The 20,492-nt window shown below is 41.3% G+C and overlaps 1 protein-coding gene across 1 annotated transcript; it reads right to left on the reverse strand.

Annotated features, from left to right (window-relative positions):
* Nucleotides 1-1,336: 1,336 nt before the first annotated feature.
* SAXO1 (stabilizer of axonemal microtubules 1) lies at nucleotides 1,337-20,324 on the reverse strand. Its single transcript, XM_048931811.1, has 4 exons — nucleotides 20,128-20,324; nucleotides 9,894-10,073; nucleotides 6,684-6,886; nucleotides 1,337-2,482 (listed from the first exon to the last, which is right to left on the reverse strand). Exons 1-4 carry the CDS (start codon nucleotides 20,322-20,324, stop codon nucleotides 1,533-1,535), a joined length of 1,530 nt encoding a protein of 509 aa, XP_048787768.1. The 3' UTR covers nucleotides 1,337-1,532.
* Nucleotides 20,325-20,492: the final 168 nt, after the last annotated feature.

Raw genomic sequence — 20,492 nt, forward strand, 5'->3', positions numbered from 1 at the left:
CAGCTTTTCAAATGTGATGGAAAGTAGCTCAGCAACCATGTCAGACAGTTCCTTCAGTTTCCTAGAATGCATGTCATCTGAACTCATAGACTTGTACACACTTAATCTCATGAGGCAGTCTCAGACTTGCTCTACTCTTCCAGAGGGATGGATTTTGCTCTCCCAACCACCACCTAGAGGTTCAGAGATGTGAGAGACATGGAAAGAAGCCTGACTGTGAAGCTGAGGTAAAGAACTTGCTGAGTATCTCTGCTCTCTTCATATATTTTGAAGTGACTTTTACCTTCTCATTTATCATTTATCTCCTTTGCCAATCTGTTCTGACCAATGTACCCATAGAACCCGCTCTTATTTTTCACATTCCTTAGTAAGTTCAATTCTGTGTGTGCCTTTCCTTTCCTGATCTCCTCTCACATCCAGACAGCATCCCTGTATTTTTCTCAGACCACGTGTCCCTGCTTTCACTACCTGTGCATGTCTTACATTTCAGCTTCCCAGCAGACATCCGAGTGATTGAAATCCCCCATCAGAATAAGAGCCTACAAGCACAATGCCTCTTGCATCTCAAGCAAGAAGGCCTCATCAATAGGATCCCCTTGAGGCAGCCTGTAATAGACTCCCACCAGATGTCCTTTATTGGTAATTTTCTCTTACAAGTCCTCAAAATATTCGTGGCTGTATCTCAGAGGCTGCCCTTCACAATCTACACATTTATCAACATTCATCCACATAGTGAGTCCCCTGACCCTCTTATCTCTTCTAAAATGCTTGTAGCTCACAATCATAGTACTCCAATTGCGTGATTCATCCCATCACATTTCTCTGATAATGATTATGTCATGGTTTTCTAGTTGCACTATGGTTTCCAACAGCTCCTTATTATTTCCAGTGTTGCATGCATGGTGTAGAGGCACTCCAGCTGGGCTATTGGCTGCATTACCCCATCTAATTACAAATGTGGGACAAATTTGAGGTTTTCCCTGCTGTCCCCTAGAGTGACAAAAATAAATCTTAAAAATTCTTTACTTGGTAATTGTGCATGATGTATGTATGTGTCTTTGATGGAAGTGAAGAACAAGGTCAGATCTCAGAATTTGCTGTCCGGCTGTTACTTCCATCTGTGATTTCGTAGCAAGTAATACACCTGAAAAGGTGGTTCTACCCCTGTCATCATGGAAGTGCCTGAATTCTTCTTATTCTAACAATTAATCACACCACTGTAAGTTATCTCTCTTGCTACCTCCTGAGCAGGTTATCTCTTCCAAATAAAAAGTAGTTCTTGGAAAAAAGAAAAAAAATATACAGAGAATCAGTTTGTCTTGTCCTTGGCTTTTAAACTTTTATACAACTGATTCAAAAAAAGCCTTTGAATCAACGTGTACGTATTAGTTTATTTTTAAATCTTTCCAAATACAAAATCATTTACTGGTTTTAAAGAAGGTTGCAAAAAAATCTAGATGTTGTTTGTAGCTGTTTCAGAGAAGCCCTGCTCTTTGAATCCATTCCCCAGAAAACTACTTCCACTCTCTCTTTCAGTGGCAACCTTGTAGACATTCTTCTTCAGAAGCAGGGACATAGAATTTGTGACCATCAGCATTGGTTCCATCAAAGATATATCCAGGCGGGTTTTTGTAAGAGGCTAAACATCTAACAACACCCTTTGGTGTGTAGCTGGTAGCATAGATGGTTTTTGCATTTAGTGGAATGTGAGGCCTAGGGCCTGGCCAGGGAGGTTTATAGCTTTTTGTAAGCATGAGTGGTTGAGGCAGATAATGAGTCCGAAAGGTAGTCAAGAAATCCATTGGTTTGGCTGGGAAAGTCAGCTCAGGAGCATGAGTGATAGGCTTTACTCTCTTGCACATCCAGGGCTTATAATCTTCCTTCATTGTTGAAGAGCTGTTAAATGGTTCTGTACTTATATTATGCTGGGCCAATGGTAGACACACCTTGGCTGGCTTGCCATTTAGATGCCTGAAGTGTAACTGGGTAGTGGTATGAAGGTCCATTTTCTCCATAGGAGGAACATATTCGGCAGGTTTTTTGGTAAATATAGGAGGCTGTGGCCAGGGTTTGTATTTTTCCTGAAACTCAGTTGAAGAGAAAAATGGATCATGGAATAACTTTGGCTGGTATGGTTTTGCCAATTTGGCTGGTGTACCAGCCAGCCCCTTGTAAGAAATTTTGTTAGTAGTGAGGCCATTAAATGGGACCTCACTGGGCTTGTATTTCTCATATTGATGGATGTAACGTTTCTCCAGAGGATGTAGCACATAATTTGCTGTATAATCTGTCATATTCTCAAAGGGAGCCTTGCTCTTCTGAATCAAATTCAGAGGTTTGAAGCTTTGAGTTGCAACAGGTCCCCTGAAGAAATACTCATCTTGAACAACAGTTCTGTGGTCAAATTTTGCTTCTGATGGGTGGTACCCATGATCTGGTCTGATCAGCTCTGTCTTTGGTTCATCCCACAGCATATAGTCATCTGAAACATAGGAGAAATCTAAACATTCATCTGAAGTTCTTTGACAAGTTTAGGCGTTTAGAACATTATAGGTTTTTTACACTTTCTACTGTAGTAAATATTTGTTGGAGTTGTAAAAGTTGACAAATCATGTCAGAAACCCACTGAAAGAGCCTCTTTAGAAAATTTCTACAAGTATCTAAAAAGTTTCTAAAAGTATCTACAAAGAAAAGACATCAACTGTCATGAAAATAATTCTGTACCCAATGCTTGCCTACAGAAATGGTGAAATACAAAACTGGAAAATTTGAATAATGTTCTAAGTCTTTTAGAGATGTTTTCTTCAGGTAACTGAATGCTGTCCTCATTCTCAGTCAACCGGAAATCATTAATATGGAAGTACCATGGCAAGAACTCCAGTCTCCTTCTGCATTTATACTGTGGCTAGTTTAGAGAACAGGCAGAGTATGCCTTTGTCTCCAGGAGGCCATACAGATGTCTCCTTAGTATTAGTAGGACAAGGAAAATTGAATGTCTGCCATTCCACTCTAAAGACCAAGTTGCAGGGCTGCCTTTCCTCTTTATACCTTCTCGTAGGATGATCTGCTTTCCTAACTGCACAGATGTGATCTTCCTGCTGTTGGCTGAATTTAGAGTTTTGCAGTGTATCCTTGCGTCAGCAAGCTTTTGTGCTCTGTGGCATTTATTCTGCTTTTGGCTTTCCTCTCTGTCATCAGCACAAGCAGGAACCAAGATGGAACTAGAATAAGCCTCCAATTCTTTGTTAATAGCAAGCTGCTAGAATTTGCAGAACAAGACTGTCCTGACCTAAAGGATTCTATCATATCACTGAGATGGTTCCTACTCCTAATCCTGCTATCTAAATTCATAGCCAAGAGAATTTCTAGGAGGCATTTTAAGGTTATTCATATCTTCCTTACTCAGCAGTACAACAGGCAAAATGAGGCAGTCAGACTTAAAAGATTTACACTCATTCACATTAGAAATCTATTGCAATGCTGCCTAGCTCTCAGAACAGTGCTGCAGCCACAAGACCATCTTTTTTCCTTCCTAGCAATCCTGTGCAACTTCCCCTGGAGATCATTATGGTTACTGGTAGGAAGTTGAAATGAAATAGTTTTGGAGCAAACCCAAGCCTCTTTTTTTTCATTTTTCCCTCCTTTCAAACCACATTGGGAGTCATGAGGCAAATAAGCTTCCAGCTGACTGCAAAGGAAGGAAGTCTGGATTTCAAAGTACTAGAAAGTAAATGATGCAATGAGGTATCAGGATATTTGAACTCTCCAATCCAAATAGAGTTATTCGTTCTGAATAGCAGTGGCCACAGTACTGCACAAACACAATTATACAAAGGATGTGTTCATTACAATGTGAAGTTGACCAAAAAAGTCCTTTCTTTGCCCCAATTAGGTGTCTATTTAAAGTCCTTCTGGTTTAAATCAAGGTGCCCTGCCTTGGAACAAGAGAGGAAAGAGCAGCCACAGGAGCTGTGCACCTCCCAGCAAGAACAGTGGGTCACACACAGGTCTTTGCAAGACGGTGGAATGGAAGATGAGGCCTGTCAGCCTGGGGAGCTTTCTGCATTCTGTGTCCAAAATCGTTCCCCTGCTGAAGCCAATGAAAAGTCTCCCAGACTCTGTGGGACAGCATTCGATGCCAAACCAGGAGATAGACTGTCCTTTCGTGAACAGCTAACTGGTACAGGCAGCTGAGAACGTGGGCCCATACAACAGCACAGGTACTCATTTCCTGCTGACAGTGGCACAACAGCCAAGGCCTTCTGCTCTGCAAGTTCCAGCACCATCAAAGAACCCCAAGTGCTCATGCTTCTACCAGGGGAATAAGAGTGGTCTAGGCATCATCCGCTGGTGGGATCCACACCTTGTGCCTCTGCTCAGAGTTCATCATTATTCTAGAGAGAAGTTTCAGTATGGTGAACCAAGAGTGTACACAGACATGAAACATTATAGGGGATCTGCTATCTAGTGTCAAAAAACGAGAGCTAATGAGACTGGGCATGTCTCTGAGCAAGGGCTCATTCAGAGATACAGCAGTTCAGATGACAACCACCAAAAACTGTCTATATTTCCTCATCCTTGATGGAAAATACCCAGTGCATTCTGGACGTAACCACAGCTTTTACAAAATATTCAAAATATAACAAGTGAGTCTGTCTTCAATTTTAAAAATGTACAAGCCCTACACATTTGGAGACCTCATAGGCATTATGAATTCATTTTATTTAGTGTAAGACAATAGTGCTACTACTCCTTCAAAATATGTTACAGTTTTATTGTAAGTCTAATTCTTATCCCATAGATATTAATAGTTTCCCATGTAGCACAATCTTGAAAACATTATGGGGTACAGAAAGGAGCAGAGGATATGAACCATATGTTTTTGGAAGGTTTCACACTTCACACTGCAAGGAAGACAGTGCTAAAATTAGATTACACACCTCCAAATGGATGCAAAAAGCTACACCTGCAGGTGTGAGAATTTCAAAACCTCAAGATGCAAAGTTATCTGACATGAATTGTCAGATTGATGTAATAGCATCATCTTAAACCCAAAGTTTTATTTGGGACATGGTGTGTGTAGCGGAAAGGAGAATAATAGTACAGTTGGAAAGATATTTTAATGCCAAAGCAGCACGTTTATATGTTTTATATGCTGCTTGAATTTTTGAATTATGATAATTAATGGAATAGCATGCTACAAAATTTCACACCTTGAGTGGCAATACCTAAAACCTAGTAACATTCAGAGAACAGCACAATGAGAACTTACTCTTTTATAAAACTGGGCCTTTAAAAGTGAACTAATTCAGTATGAAACTTGATCTTTCAGGTGGTTTGGATGAAGATTTCCATTTGCAGATTTGAAAAATACTGCAAATTATAACCAAATGTGGCTTTGTTACATTTTATTAGAGCTCTGGAGTAGCAGTTGAGGTATTGACCTAAACATTGATAAAACACAAAGATACACACATGATCCAGATACAGAGATGTTAAGAGTATCTAAATACAGAAAGAAAGATTCTGTTTGTGCAAAGCAGCATTTCTTTGTTGGCTTCACTGAGGCTATTCCAATGGACACCATCTGGTGATGTAGCCTATACATAACAAAATGTTCAAACTTGTGTAAATGTGGGTATTTTACACCTGTGGGTCATAGTCTTCATAAGGAAATTCATTCTAAATAGACAGTATTTCCTGTATACTTAATGTAAAAATTCCAGTTCCTGAAATTGTAAACATGCAGCTGTACCTAAGTCTGGCTTTCAGTCATTGCAGATGGGTAATCATAACACTGCATGATTGCATTCATATACCTTCAATTTCTTTACTTCCTTTATCATTCTGAGTTATAAGAAAGATTTGTTAGTGTATATTGGGAAAAATATCAATGCCAGCCACCAGCTTTTATATCCATACTGCACAAGAAAAATGGAACAGTAAAAAATATTTTAAGAAATACAATAATGCTATCTGCTTAGCAGCACTGAGTAGCTGCAAGCTGTGCAAAAGTGGGCTCCTTTTGACCAAAACTAACATTGTTACTGTGGCTATATAGCTGAAATCTTTCTTCCAGTGCATGCAAACGAGAAGTAATGCTGGTGGAGAGGAAGGAGCAAAGCCCCCTGAAGCCTAACCATCTACAGCTAGCTGCTGCTACTGAGAAATGAGGGCACAGTTAGGTGCACAGTTCACTGTTTTACCAGGAGAACTTGAGTGCTTTGGACATCTGCATGGAGTCTGAATGTCCATACTTCCCATACATGTCATATTAACTATGCAGCACTCAAAAAAATTGATGCCATGCGTCATGACCTGCTCAAACCCACTGAATTCTGCACATCTAAAGTGTTTAATCCACTGGCAAAACAACATTATGTTCAGTATATCCTAAAAGCAACACTGATTTATCCACATTATGGAGTTCAGGGGGCCTGTTTCTACTCAGATGTCTGCAGGCCTGCCAGACATGGAAAAGAGGTGAACTCACAGATACCCAATGTTGTCACTAACATGAGGCTGACAGCCCCACCTTGTATCTCTACGTGAAATTTTTGTGAGTCTGCAGCACATCCAATCTGTTGGTGCACCTGCACAGAACTGCACACTGTTTTTCAACCTGCTTTCTTCAAAAATGAAACTGCTTGTGAAGTCCTGAAAGAAGTTGCAAGAATACATACCTTTATAAGTGGATTTTGTGTTCATCTTGGCAGTGGAGATTTCTCTTGTCTCACAGGGGAGGCAAGGAGGTACTTGACAGATAGGGTAGGAGTTATAGTCTTGTTTATAAACAGAGGTCAAATCCATGCTCTCATCACTCTTGACATGCTTTTCAGGTTCTTTAAGTTTCTGTGGCAACACTTCATGAGCTACATAATCTCTCCTGTGAATAATAACATCATTAAGTCTTGGTTTAAGGACAGAATTATGCTCTTCTCCTGGATACATACAGAAATTAATACTTCCCCTTGTCACCACAGACTAATAACATCTGGATAGCATACAAGCTGTAAAGAAAAAAAAGCAAGCTCTTCAGTTTTGGAAATCTGGACTGTGAAAAAGGAACTTAAGCAGCTTTGGACAGTCCAAAGCAGGCCAGATCTGTCAGATTTCCTCTTCTCTCCACCCAGTGAGGTTAACAGTCTCATACAAATCTCTCTCTGTTCTACACTGGAGTAATAGAAGAAGACATAAGCTCTTTTAAAAAACCCAGTAATTACTGCAGGCTACCTGGTATGCTTGGCAGAGGGAAAAATAGCCTTCTTAGGCAATGTACTGTACAGCAATTCAGCTGAGGATGGGGAGGTAGTAACAAGTTTAACAGCAAGACAGTTGCCGTTGTTGAGGAGTTGTAGGAGATAAGTATCAATACAGCCAGGCAGTCAGCTATTTTTCATGTATCACATAAAAGAACTATTCTAAGATGTTGAGGTATTGTGTTCAAGGATTCTCTAGCAGTGGGAGAAATTTTCCACTCTGAGTATTGCAGTACAACAGAAATTGCAGTGGAGATAACAGAGGACAGATTGATATGCTGATAACTCAGCATTCCAACAACCAAGGCACCATAATGCCTGGTTGCAACTCCTGCACTTTAATCAGGGAGGCTTGTTGCTTCTATGTGACACCTATCAGCAAAGGCAAGAGTGAGATAGTTCATGAGTGTGTCCATGATGACAAAGAAGGTGACCAATAAGATCAGGCAGAAGCTTTTGTTAGGCGAAAGAGAAGCTGTCAGGTTCATGTTAAAGGGTTGGGTTCCTTCTTGATGCATTTTTTAATTTGGTCCAGATCTTAGCAGATCACCCTATTAGAAGCAAGGAAGGGCCTTGAAAGTTCATTCCTTCAGGGAAATGGGCATAGTGCAAGTGCAGGGATTTCTGCTGAACAGTACAGTGCAGCAGTGTAGCTGAGAAGCATAAACAGACCAGCACTCACAGCATCACAGAATCACAGAATGGCCAGGATTGAAAGGGACTTCAAGTATCATGAATCTTCAACCCCCCTGCCACATGCAGGGCCACCAACCTCCCCATTTAATACTAGACCAGGTTGCTGTGGGCCCCATCCAGTCTGGCCTTGAACACCTTAACATGAGCCAGCAATGTGTTCTTGCAGCTCGGAAGGCAAAAGGATGGGGCAGCCTGTTCCAGCACCTCACCACTCTCTCTGTAAAGAATTTCCCCCTGACATCCAACCTAAATCTTCCCTGCTTCAACTTAAAACCATTTCCCCTTGTCCTGCAGTTGTCAACCCTTCCAAAGAGTTGATTCCCCTCCTGTTTGTAGGCTCCCTTTAGGTACTGAAAGGCTGCAATGAGGTCACCCTGCAGCCTTCTCTTCTCCAGGCTGAACAAGCCCAGCACCCTCAGCCTGTGTTCATAGGGGAGGTGCTCCAGTCCCCTGATCATCTTTGTGGCCCTCCTCTGGACACTCTCCAGCAGCTCCCTGTCTTTCTTGTACTGGGGGCTCCAGACCTGGACACAGTTCTCCAGATGGGGCCTCACAAGAGCAGAGGACAGGGGGACAATCACGTCCCTGTCCCTGCTGGCCACCCCTCTTCTGATGGAGCCCAGGATACCATTTGCTTTCTGAGCTGCAAGAGCACACTGCTGGCTCATGTTAAGTTTTTCATCTATCAAGATCCCCAGGTCCTTCTCTGCAGGGCTGCTCTCAAGGACCGCTCCTTCCAGTCTGTATGGATGCCTGGGATTCCTCCAGCCCAAGTGCGAAACCTTGCACTTGGCCGTGTTGAACCTCATCAGATCCACCTGGACCCACCTTTCAAGCCTGCTGAGATCCCTCTGAATGGCATTCCTTTCTTCCACCGTGTCAACCACACCACTCAGCTTGGTGTCCTCAGCAAACTTGCTGAGGTGCTCTCAATTGCATCATCGATGTCATTGATAAAGATGTTAAAGAGCACCGGTCCCAGGACAGACTCCTGGGGGATGCTGCTCATTACCAGCCTCTACCTGGACACAGAGCCATTGATGACCACCCTCTGTCTGCAGCCTTTCAACCAGATTCTTATCCATTGAGTGGTCCACCCATCAAATCCACATCCCTCCAATTTGGAGATAAGGATGTGGTGGGGGACCATGTCAAAGGCCTTGCTCAAGTCCAGGTAAATGACATCGGTCGCCTTTCCCTTTTCCACCAATGCCATCATTCCATCATAGAAGGCCATCAGATTGGTCAAGCATGACCTTCCCCTGGTGAAGCTGTGCTGGTGGTCTCGGATCATATGCTCATGTGATCAAGCATGTCATTCAGGAGGATCTGTTTTATGATCTTCCCAGGCACAGAGGTGAGACTCACCGGCCTCCTAGTTTCCTCCTTACTAGCCACCAGCCCCTAGATTCCGGGGTCCTCCTTGCTCCCTTTCTTGTAAATGGGAGTGATGTGACCCTTCCTCCAGTCATCCTCCACTCCAGAGAGCCAACCTTGAAGTACACACCATAGCCCCTTTCCAGTCATCAGGCTTTACCATGTTCATGCCCTGTTGAAAACTACTCATTCAGGTTACACATGCAAAGTCTCATACATAACACAGAACAAAAGAAAAATGCTCCTCTAGTATGATCCATGGTTTCCAAGGCAATATTCGTGTTTGTTTTCCAAAATACAATGTGGACAAACTCCAAGATCATGACTCTACCACTGTGCTCCTTGTATTCTCCAGTCAGATCACATCTCAATCTTGGGAAAGTGCAAGAAAAATGACTGCTTGCCTCCACTAGCACAGCTAATTACAGGTGTTTGTACAACACCAGCATGTAAGTCTTCACCTTTTCCTGGAGACAATCATTTTTGTTTTCTCAATTACCCATCTCTCACACACATATTCTCCAATGCACAATCCTTACTCTTATTCACTACTTCTCATACTTTGTCACTGAAGTGCCTTCCATGGGTGTCTTTGCCGTCTTGCGTTCTGCTTTTGGTTTGAAAGAGTCTCTGGGAAGAGTGCTGGGATAAAGAGGGTATTTCTCCATGTACTCTGACAGTGCACATGGCTTCTCACTCTTCTCAAAGGGCTTGGTGAGTAGATGTGGACAACGGTGACATCTGCAAGGGAAAAAGTAGAATAGAATTTAGTGTCTTACTTTTTTTTTTATGACAGCAAAAATAATGGATTGTTTCTGCTTTCTCCTGTAGCCTGCAGCCACGAAAGACAGTGAAGCCAATAAAAACAACCTAAGAAAAACAAGTTCACCTAGATGAAGAAAAAAGAGCACATTAATCTGAGATAAGCAAAGTACCTCATTTTGTGCTGGACTGGAAATTATATTTAACATTTCTTTTGTTCCATTTCTCATTAGTTTATTCTACTTGGCACTCATATTGAGCTTAGTTGAGTAGATAAGTGATAAAAAAGGGTTATATGTTGGGAATATCTATTCACTCACGTTTGGGCACGACTGCTCTGACAGGCACAAGTGCAGAAAAATAGACACATGAATTATAATGATCTGAATATGCTCCCGCTACAACGAGGTATATTTGTCCCAGGATCAGCCAGAGTATCATAAAGGTATCTCCTGTGGAATTCTCTCCAAGGTTTGTACTTTGATATGCATGCACTAAGCAGTCTTCTGAACACCTATGGAATTGCTCTGAAGACTAAAATAATGATATGAACAATTCCATCATCTTCTTGCTTTTTACTGTTCTCTCAGTACTTTAGAGAATCTTTTCTCAAAAAAAAGCCTGTAGTGAGCAACAGCGAAAGTACTTCCATCAGCTTCAGTAGATCAACATCATAACGCACCAGGACAGTCCTTGCTTCTGGTGAGAGGTCACTTCTAATAGAAGAAGCTGTGGTGCAGCACATATAACACCATAAGGTGTTAGGGTAGGAGGATAAGACTTCTATGTGAATAAGAGAGTCAACAGAAGGGTGAAGAGAAGAATATAATCATTTGCTCTCATGAAATCATTTGCACCTAGAATGCTTCTTTCCGTCCTTGTGACCCTTCTGAAAAGCATTTGGTGACAAAAACCTTCCTAACACAATTTGCACTGTCTCTTTCTGGACATATTTTTGGTCTTTCAGAACTCCTAGGAATTATTCTTCAGCCTCCAAGGGAAAATGATCTGCCTGCACTTTCTTCTTCAGGTCTACTGGTTTCACCCGCTTCCCATAAGTGCATTTTCCTACGCCTACTCTCTTAAAGTCTGTGACACAATATACTAGTCTTAAGCTTGACTTTGCAGAGTGCCCTTATGTCTGCTTTTTATGACGGAATTCACTCAAGCACCTCATTCACCACCTTCCAAGCGCTGTATATGCAGACAGACAGTGTATATGGCCAGTGGTAGCATTTTGCAAATCAAGATTTAATGACACTTCATTAATATCATCAGATAGTATCCAATTATGGCTCACCCACATACACAGGGCTTGGAAGGGCTCTTGCAACACCAGGTTTCCAAATATTTTGGAGCAGAGGCTTTGTGCAGCTCCCTGCCTATGGTAAGCAGGCTGTGCTGTAAGCACTGAATCCTGTGCCCTGAGGGACTGAGCCTGCCCCCTGTTGGTACTGGCAAGACAAAGGATCCTGCAGATCAGCATGATGAGGGTAGGTAACCCAGGTGCCCCTTCAGAAGACCTCTCAGCAGTAGAAAGGGAACAGGTTTGCTGAACCAACATTTATCCACTTGCAAACACTGCTGGCAATGCAAATGCTGGGGTTCTCCTGAAAAGCCCTGGCTGGAATAAATGCCAGGATCTCCAGCAGACACCACAGCTGCCAATCAATTTGTCTTCAGTGGGGACCAGCATAATGTTGAATACAAATGGCTTTATATCTCAGTTGTCCATGCACTTTTTAAATATGTTTCTGCTTTCCCTGCTGAACTTCAAGCATGAAACAGCATCAGAATAAGATGTTACAGAGTTATTTATTAGGAAAAGCAATTTTCCCAGAAATGAGTCCTTCATAACATGGCAGAAAAGCAAATCTGAATCTTTTGTCTGCCATTATTTTGTATTAAATTGTGATGCATGCCCACAGATATTAGAGTAACACTAACAGAATACAAGCAGAATATGATAATCTTTGATAACTCACTACCACTATATGATATACATAATGAAAGCTTAAATTATACATTCAGAAATATATTCTTGGAAATATTTTACCAGAGATTGATGTAAATAGCAGAGACTCTTAAGAACAAGGAGTGGAAGAATTCTATACCTTGGAGTTTGCTAAGCTTTTCTAATCCTGCTGGCATAATAAGTATATATTAAAGAACTACACAGTTCTCCACTTCTGAAGTCACTGTTATGTGGCTGAATAAAAGGGACATTGCCTTACAGTTGCTGGTGTTTCGCTTTTGTCAAACTGCACCCTATCTTTTAAATGCCATTGAGACCGACATTTTAATACTTCTAGTCTTGAGTGTTAAGATTTTTTTTTCTTCTTTGGCTTTTCTTCTTCTCTGAAGGATCCTGTTGAAATCATTCTTTATTATGGTCTAACATATTGAACTGCACAATATTTGTAATCAAACATGATAAGGAAAGGCATAGGTTTTGTAGGCTGACTAAGAGTTATGGAAGAAATCTGCTTGTTATGTGTGAGGCCTCAACCATGTGAAAGAGCATGGCTTGAGGAATTGTGGTTTTTTTCCCAAGTCAATAATCAGTGCCCACTTCCCTGTATCTATGAGAGCTCCATTGCTGCAATACATTTTTAGGTACAGTTTTCCTAAGCAAAAACTAACATCAATGTAAGTTCTGTGTTCTCAAGAAAAAATAGCAAACCAAGACTTGAAAGTACATTAATGTAATGATCACTTATGCCCTGTGGTAGATGTGTTGGTTCTCCTACCAATTCTGAAGATCTATCTCAGATTTATCTAGATTTCAAAGGTATTTAACAAAATATATGCAAGCCTGGAGGAAGGATTAAATAAAGACCAAAAAGACAGAAACTGCACTTTAAAAAGCTTAATAAAGAGAAATAAACTAAACATAATTGGTTACATCACACACTGAGCTGTTCGCTGTGCTGGCTGAAAAAGGTCTGGAAGGCAAAACATTTGGAACTAACAAGTTATTTCCACAGGACATAGTGTAACTTGTTGCCACAGGCTAGCACATGTTTCTGTCCCACAGACAGGATATTTGTAGCTTTCCGGTGTAGCTGTTTCCTCCACGTTTAAGGATGTTGGATTTGGTGGACAGCAGATCATATGTTGATTAGCAATTCATATTTCTCTACAGATTCTTGCAGTGCATAAAAACAGCATCCACTCTTGGCTCACAAAACAGAAATCTTCTGCCCATCCTGCTTGTTTCCATCTCATAAAATGCAGCCAAGCAGTTAACAGCGCGTCATATCTGCATGGCTCCGAGTACCTCTGATAGTCAAAGCAAAATGGAAATCAGATAAAAATACATTTTGAAGCCTTCAAGAGCTACAAAACTTAACTCCCAAATAGGAAAATGAACTTTGCACTCCCATGTTTTCAAAGGAGTTGTGTTCATTTAATCAGAAGCTGAGATTCAATACATAAAGAATTTATCAGCTCATGTTAAAATCTTGTTTGTGCTAAGAATGGTTAATAGTTAACCTGAAGCCCAGGACCAGAGCCAAAGTATTTGATTTCAGTTTCACCGGGGTCTCCCCAGTCAGCACAGTTCTTTCTCAGCTGTAGATGAAATACAGCATTCTGCAGAGATGGAGGAGGAAAACTGTGGAATACATGAATTTCTCAAGATTAACTTCTTAGAAACATCTGATTTTTAAATGTCTGTGGTTACCACGGAGGACTGAAAGTACAGGTGGAATGGTGATTTCTATTATTAACATCATAATTTTATCAGTTATGGGGATTACTACTGCCACAGAGGTCATGAATGCCATGGTATTACTAGTTAAGAGGAAAACACAGGACTCATAAATGGCTGAACTGTCGTTCAGGACAATATGATTTTCCTCTGCAATCAAATCTGGTGATCAGATCAGCATGTAAGTAGTACATATTATAGCACTCCCTTGATCACATAATCTGCTTCTTGCACCTTCTCTGGCTTCCACAAGTGATCAGATTGAATCAATATCATAGAAATCTCCTGTCTGTGGGAAACTGTAATACTGTCCAAAGAAAAGCAGGAATATCAAAATACACCAAAGAAATGGGATATGTTCTGTAGCAAGAACTGATGGCCAACAGCAAAGAAAATCACTGAACACGAGTCTTTATTTGTGCAGATCTCTTCCAAGCAATGGAGATGAAATCAGAGGCCTGACTGCATTACAGATGGATGGACAGTAAATAGATGTCTATGAAGAGGAGTATACATTTGCAAAATATGAAAGCATCACATTTAAGTATTGCACATGGTAGTAGTGTCAGAAAAAAATGAAGTCATACTGTGGCCAAGGTATATGGAATGCACAAGGTTCTGCTTTTAGACAATGAGCTGTTCCAAAACAAAAAGTAAATGACAGTAAGTACTAGAGATCTTGTGATCATAACAAAACCAAAACTTCATCCTGACACCTTTGGGAGGTTAACTGAATTCCCACACAGCTCACAAGCTTTTTCCTTTCCGTCATAATAGAATGTTGAACTCTCAATCCCAGACTTCACTTGTTTCTCTGCACATACATTTACCCATCCTATGTTAATCTGTTAGGATAGATGGATCAGTGATAACCTACAAATGAATGTAAGTGGAGGAAGAGAGGTTTGACACATTTGCATGTACATTAGTCTTTGATGTGAGTTCAGGTAAAAACTTTAAAGGAAGAGACACACCCATACGTAGATGTTCAGCACTTAACAGTAGGAAAATAATGAAAGATGAGAACTCAGGGTCCACCAAATTCACTTGCATCAGAATGCCACCACTGGAAACTGTCAGTGATGTCAGTAAGCAGGCCAATATGGTGGAAGAGGTCAAAACTTTACTGTTAGCTATTACATGTTGTTGGTTGTGTCCCTTTCAAAATCCACATGCACTAACTGTGGTCATCCTTTTTAATCATAGAATCATAAAATCACTCAAGTTGGAAAAGACCTTAAAGATCATTGTGTCCAACCATGACCTAACAATACTACCCTAACAACCCTTCACTAAATCATGACCCTGAGCACCACATCCAAATGGATTTTAAGCACATCCAAGGATGGTGACTCAACCACCTCCATGGGGAGCCTATTCCAGTGCTTAACCAGCCTTTCTGTAAAGAAGTGTTTCCTAACCTAAACTTACCCTGGTGCAACCTGAGGTCATTTCTCCTCATCCTGTTACCTGTCATCAGTTAGAAGAGACCGATCCCGCTCTCACTGTAAGCACCTTTCCGATACTAGAAGACAGCAATAAGGTCTCCCCTCAGCCTCCTTTTCCCCAGACTGAACACCCCAGTTCCTTCAGTCTCTCCTCATAGAGCACATTCTCCAAGCCTTAAACAAGCCTTGTAGCCCTTCTTTGGACCTGCTCCAGCACCTCAATGTCCTTTCTGTACTGAGGTGCCCAAAACTGAACACAGTACTCGAGGTGAGGCCTCACCAATGCCGAGTACAGGGGCAGGATGACTTCCCTAGTCCTGCTGACCACACCATTCCTGATACAAGCCAGGATGCCATTGGCTTTCTTGACCACCTGGGCACATTGCTGGCTCATATTCAGCTGACTGTCCATCAGTACCACCAGGCCAGGGAAACCTTCTGTACTGAACTCACTATAATCCTCATGGCGACTCCTGCCCTTATTCACATTGTTGTCTTACTTTCTGCATCTGATACCAAGAAAAAAGCTTTGATACAATCTTCCTGACAATCTCATCTCAAATGTCCTTGATGAGCAAATGCTTTACTGTTTCTTTAACAGTAATCAATATGATTTTAGTAATAATGAATACAATTTAGAGGGCTTTGTTGATTTACTCATACTTTAGTATTTGAACATTCGTAGGAGATAATTTGTTAAATATATTTCTACCTCTTTCATATATGTGTAGCATATATTGTTAAGCATATTGTCATACTTAGAGTAGAAAGGAAGTTTTAAAGATCTTGACTGTCACTATCTGTATGAATCCTTCTTTGTTTTTTGTTGTTTTTTGAGGGTTTTTTTGGCTCAAAACTTGCTCTCTGAGGTATTTTTTGTGATAAGACTCTAGGAGATGAGAGATGGGTGTCATGTGGCAATCAACATCACTGTGTGGACAATTTTACTTTTGCAAGCATTTCTTTAGAGCTGCTTGCCTTTGGAAGAGATTGCTCAGGAATGTTTACTGGCAGAATATCTAGCCTGTGACCAAATAACTCCTGTTTGCTATGGGAGACTGGGGGATACCATTGTATGCTGTGAAGGCAAGATACAAGCTGATGGCCTCGCTGCTCCCTTTTATCTGCTGGCAAGGCCCAGAACAAAGGAGTTTCAGCTCCCAGATCCAGAAGCTGCTACTCCAAGGAGAGCTGACTCGACCACTTTGGACTTATAAATAAGTTGGTATTACCACTGAGAAGTTGCCACCATTGCCATGGTCACCATCATCTTCAATGGAACAACAACAGTTGATGACCCACCACTACTGAAGTCTGAACTATGAACCACGCTGGATCCATTTGGTGACTATCTCCCTCTTGCTTCCCACAAAGACTCCTTGCTTCTTTCATATCTTTTCTATCGCCCTCCTTCCCTTCCCCATTACCCTAATTCATAATAGTGTCCATCCTCCCCTTCCCCATCTCCCTGATTAAGATCTGTAATAAACTTGTCGGACCAACATTTGAACTATTGTTTCTTAATCTCACCCTGGGTATATGGATATCAAAGAACCTCCTCTCCCTCCTATAAATTGGAGTGAGAAACTATCTCAAACAAAATCTGTGCAAATGCAGGAAATATTGTAGACTACATAATTATTATTTTGTCAGAATTCATTCATCCTATCTTGGAGGAAAGAACAGAGAAACCGATGCCAAAATTCAGTTACGAGAGTTCCTGGAGCTGTCATTGTGAGAGCACATACTAAACATTTGTGGCTGCATTACTTTTGGCAGCTGACCCAAGGCATTAGCAAAAGAAAGATCCAACCAGACAAATAATTATTATAAATTATTTGTGGAAACAATATTCTTTAAAACTGGAATACTCTCTTGATAGTAAACAGGTTGATAGCTGTGTCCAGGGGTGCTATATTTGGATGGTAATGGGTTTAACTCTCATAGAACGAATACAATGATCTCAGTGTTCTCCAACTGGGAACTAAGCTTCTTACCCCTCTCAACCAAGACAGCAGACATAGTGTAATTATATCTGTCATAAAGTACTAAAATGTCATCCTTACTTCATGCCTGAAAGCTCTCAAATTTCAGGACATTAACACAATCACTGCATATCACACTTTACACAAATTCATCATGACAAGTTTTGTAAGTTTCTACAGTGTGATCTACTGAAGTCCTTCCCTGTGTTTGCACACCCACTGCACCTAATCAGCACTGATGGAGCACATATCTCATTCACATCTTAGATTGTATAGTACTACCACACATCAAGTAGAGGCATGCACTTGATATTCGTCTGAGACGAGACAGAGAGCAAGAAAGGTATTTCATATAAACTAAAAAATAAGCGATTTACATATTGGCCCTCACAGAATTAATCCGTAGCCACAAAGATGAACTAGGTTGAGTAGGCAATGTTAATGCCCCAGATGAAGCAAGCTGCTTGGATGTTTAAAGTCAATACTATTACCACAGATAGTTGCCAACCAGCTGTGTAGGTGTTTAGGATGCAGACCAGCCGAGTGAACTCTAACTAGGGTGGCAGAGACAGAGATAAAAGAAGGACAACTTACCCACTCAGTACCACGCTGCACAACTGCATTTCAGGGCTATCACGGACCACAAAACAGAAGCTTTAAAAGTGTGATAAGCAAGTATCAGATGAAGGCAACTTCCCTTCTAGATTGATGTTAAGAGCCAATTGTACAGATGTAATATTTTATGTTGTCTTCTTGCGTGTTCACACTACAGAGGAACGAAATTCATGCATATAACTATTCTAGCAGTTTGGACTTCATAATTTACAAGGGCTGCTTCAAAAGTAATGTTTCCTATTCTACCACAGTGGCTCATGATGCCAGAGGCAGACACTGGAATATGGCAGCAGTATTCCCACCAATATTCCATTACATTTTGTTGTTATGTGACAGATGGCAGAAGAGGGGTGGTAGGACAAAATGGTGTCTGACATGGAGGTACATACAAAGCAAAAAGATGTGGGTCACATACACTGGTGCAGATTTTTACACGCACAGCATGCAGGATCTTGTTCATCTTGTTCATCCTAAACCCTGTAACTCCTTTCCAACTTGGTAAACTAACCATAATTCATGACTGCAGTGGTAATAAACACTGATGTGGCAGACAGAGGGGGAAAAGCGAGAGAGGAGATCACAGAGAAACAGACACTACACATGAATTCATGAATTAATATTACTAACAGAAATGAATTAGCCTACTGTGAGGGTTGGAGTTTGATTGCCTTTCAGGTCCCGCCCAACCAAGCCATTCTGTGATTACATGACATTATTATATCTCTGCTCATAGCTTCTTTGTCAGTAAATCTCACTTCACTTCTCAGCCCCACCCCAAAATGAGTTACCACTGTCTTATTTTTACAAGCGGAGGCAGAAAAAGACCAAGTCACACTGCAAAAGCTGCCAAAGACAACAGTATCCAAACCAATGCCTGCTGAATTCTGGTCCCATCATTCTGTTCCATGCCCTTCATGTTGCTTTTCTTTCCCAAACACTACACCAAAAGAGTACCACAACGCTAACTTTTTGACAGTAACAAAATACAGTCAGAACAATCCTAAGGGAGCCAATTTCAGTACTCTTTGTTCAGTCTGCCCTGGACACTCAGATGTGAAGATCAGCAAGCTGTGTTGTCATAGCCTCTGCAGCCACTCTGCCTAAGAAATGCTGCACTCTCCTGCAAGCCAGGAGTCAGAGTCCAGTCACAAAGGCGGTATGACCATTGCTACGTGGGATGGATGCACAGCTCTAAACCAGAACACATCTAACTACACTTAATGGTAGGGATCTCCCTATGCAAAGCTTCAGAAATACTACTTTTCAAAAAAATAATTCCACTGGTCCATTTCTTTTTTATAAAATGGAGAATTAACTTCTTTTTATCTTGAGAAAATACAGTAATTTTAATGGAGAGGCATCTGGAGAGGTCTTTAAAAACTGTTGTAGACATAGAGGAACTGAAGTTATACCTTTTACAGGTAACTCCCTTTTACATTATTGAAATAAGGATCTATTCCTCTGCAGTTAGTAGATTTAAACCGGTGTACAAGAGGACTTACTTAAGAGAAAAATAACTTCCTGTGCTCTTTTAACAGGACCTGAGCTTAGTGCCATGGTAAAAATGAATGCTTCTGCAAAACATATTCTAAAAGCATGATTTCACCAACAGATCCAGCACTCAGGAAGCATAAAGAGTGCTGATAAAACCAGATCTCCAACATCTGTTTGCTCTGATCCATGTCATTAGACTAATTCAGTTGGAAGCAACTTACACAGGTCATCTACCCCAACTGCCTAGGCTCTTCAGAGAGAGAGAGTGAAGTTAAAGAAAATTAATTAAGGCATTATTTAAATGCCACTTGCACGCTGATGCATGGGGCATCAACCACCTCTCCAGGAAGTCTGTTCCAGTGTTTGACCATTCCCATGGTTTAAAAAAAAAAAAAAAAAAAAAAAAAAAAAAAAATTCCAAATGTCCCGTCTAAAGCTCCCCTATGGCAATACTTTGCCAATCCTGTGCATCATGTCATTCGTAACCAAAAGCCAAGCCCAGCACCTTTCTCTGCTTTCTCTCCTCAGGGGGCTGCAGAGAGATATGAGATTACTTCTCAGCCTCCTCTTCTCTGGACTGAGCAACTCTCGTGCCCTCAGCTCCCCTCACTGGACAAGCTGGCAGACACCTGCCCTGGTGCCTTCCTCTGGATGCTTTCAAGGACACTGACATCCTTTTTATACCGTGGAGCACAGAACTACAAATTGTATTCAAGGTGAGGTTGCACCAACTCTAGACAGAGCAGGAGAATCCCCTATTTTGTCTGGCTGTGCTGTACTTCACGCACACCAAAATTCGACTTGCCCTCTTGGCTGCAAGGGCATGCTGCTGGCTCTTGCTGAGCCTGATGTCACTGACACCCAGATCCTTCTCTGCTGAGCTGCTCTGAAGCCACTCATCTTCCAGTCTGTGCCTGTGTCTGGCACTGCTCCACCCCAGGTGCAGAACCTGATATTTTCCTTCATTGAACTTCATGCTATTTTTCATTGCTCAGTGCTCCAATCTATCGAGACCCCTCTCCAAGGCTTTGTCACACCAGGGAGTTTTCTAATGTCTAAAGGCAAGCCAAGAATGAAAGGGGTAACGAGAGGAGAAGAAGATTTACAACTCACTCACTCCTGCATTAAATTTGTTTCTCACTCT

The sequence above is a fragment of the Lagopus muta genome, chromosome Z, assembly GCF_023343835.1.
Source record: "Lagopus muta isolate bLagMut1 chromosome Z, bLagMut1 primary, whole genome shotgun sequence".
NCBI lineage: Eukaryota > Metazoa > Chordata > Aves > Galliformes > Phasianidae > Lagopus > Lagopus muta.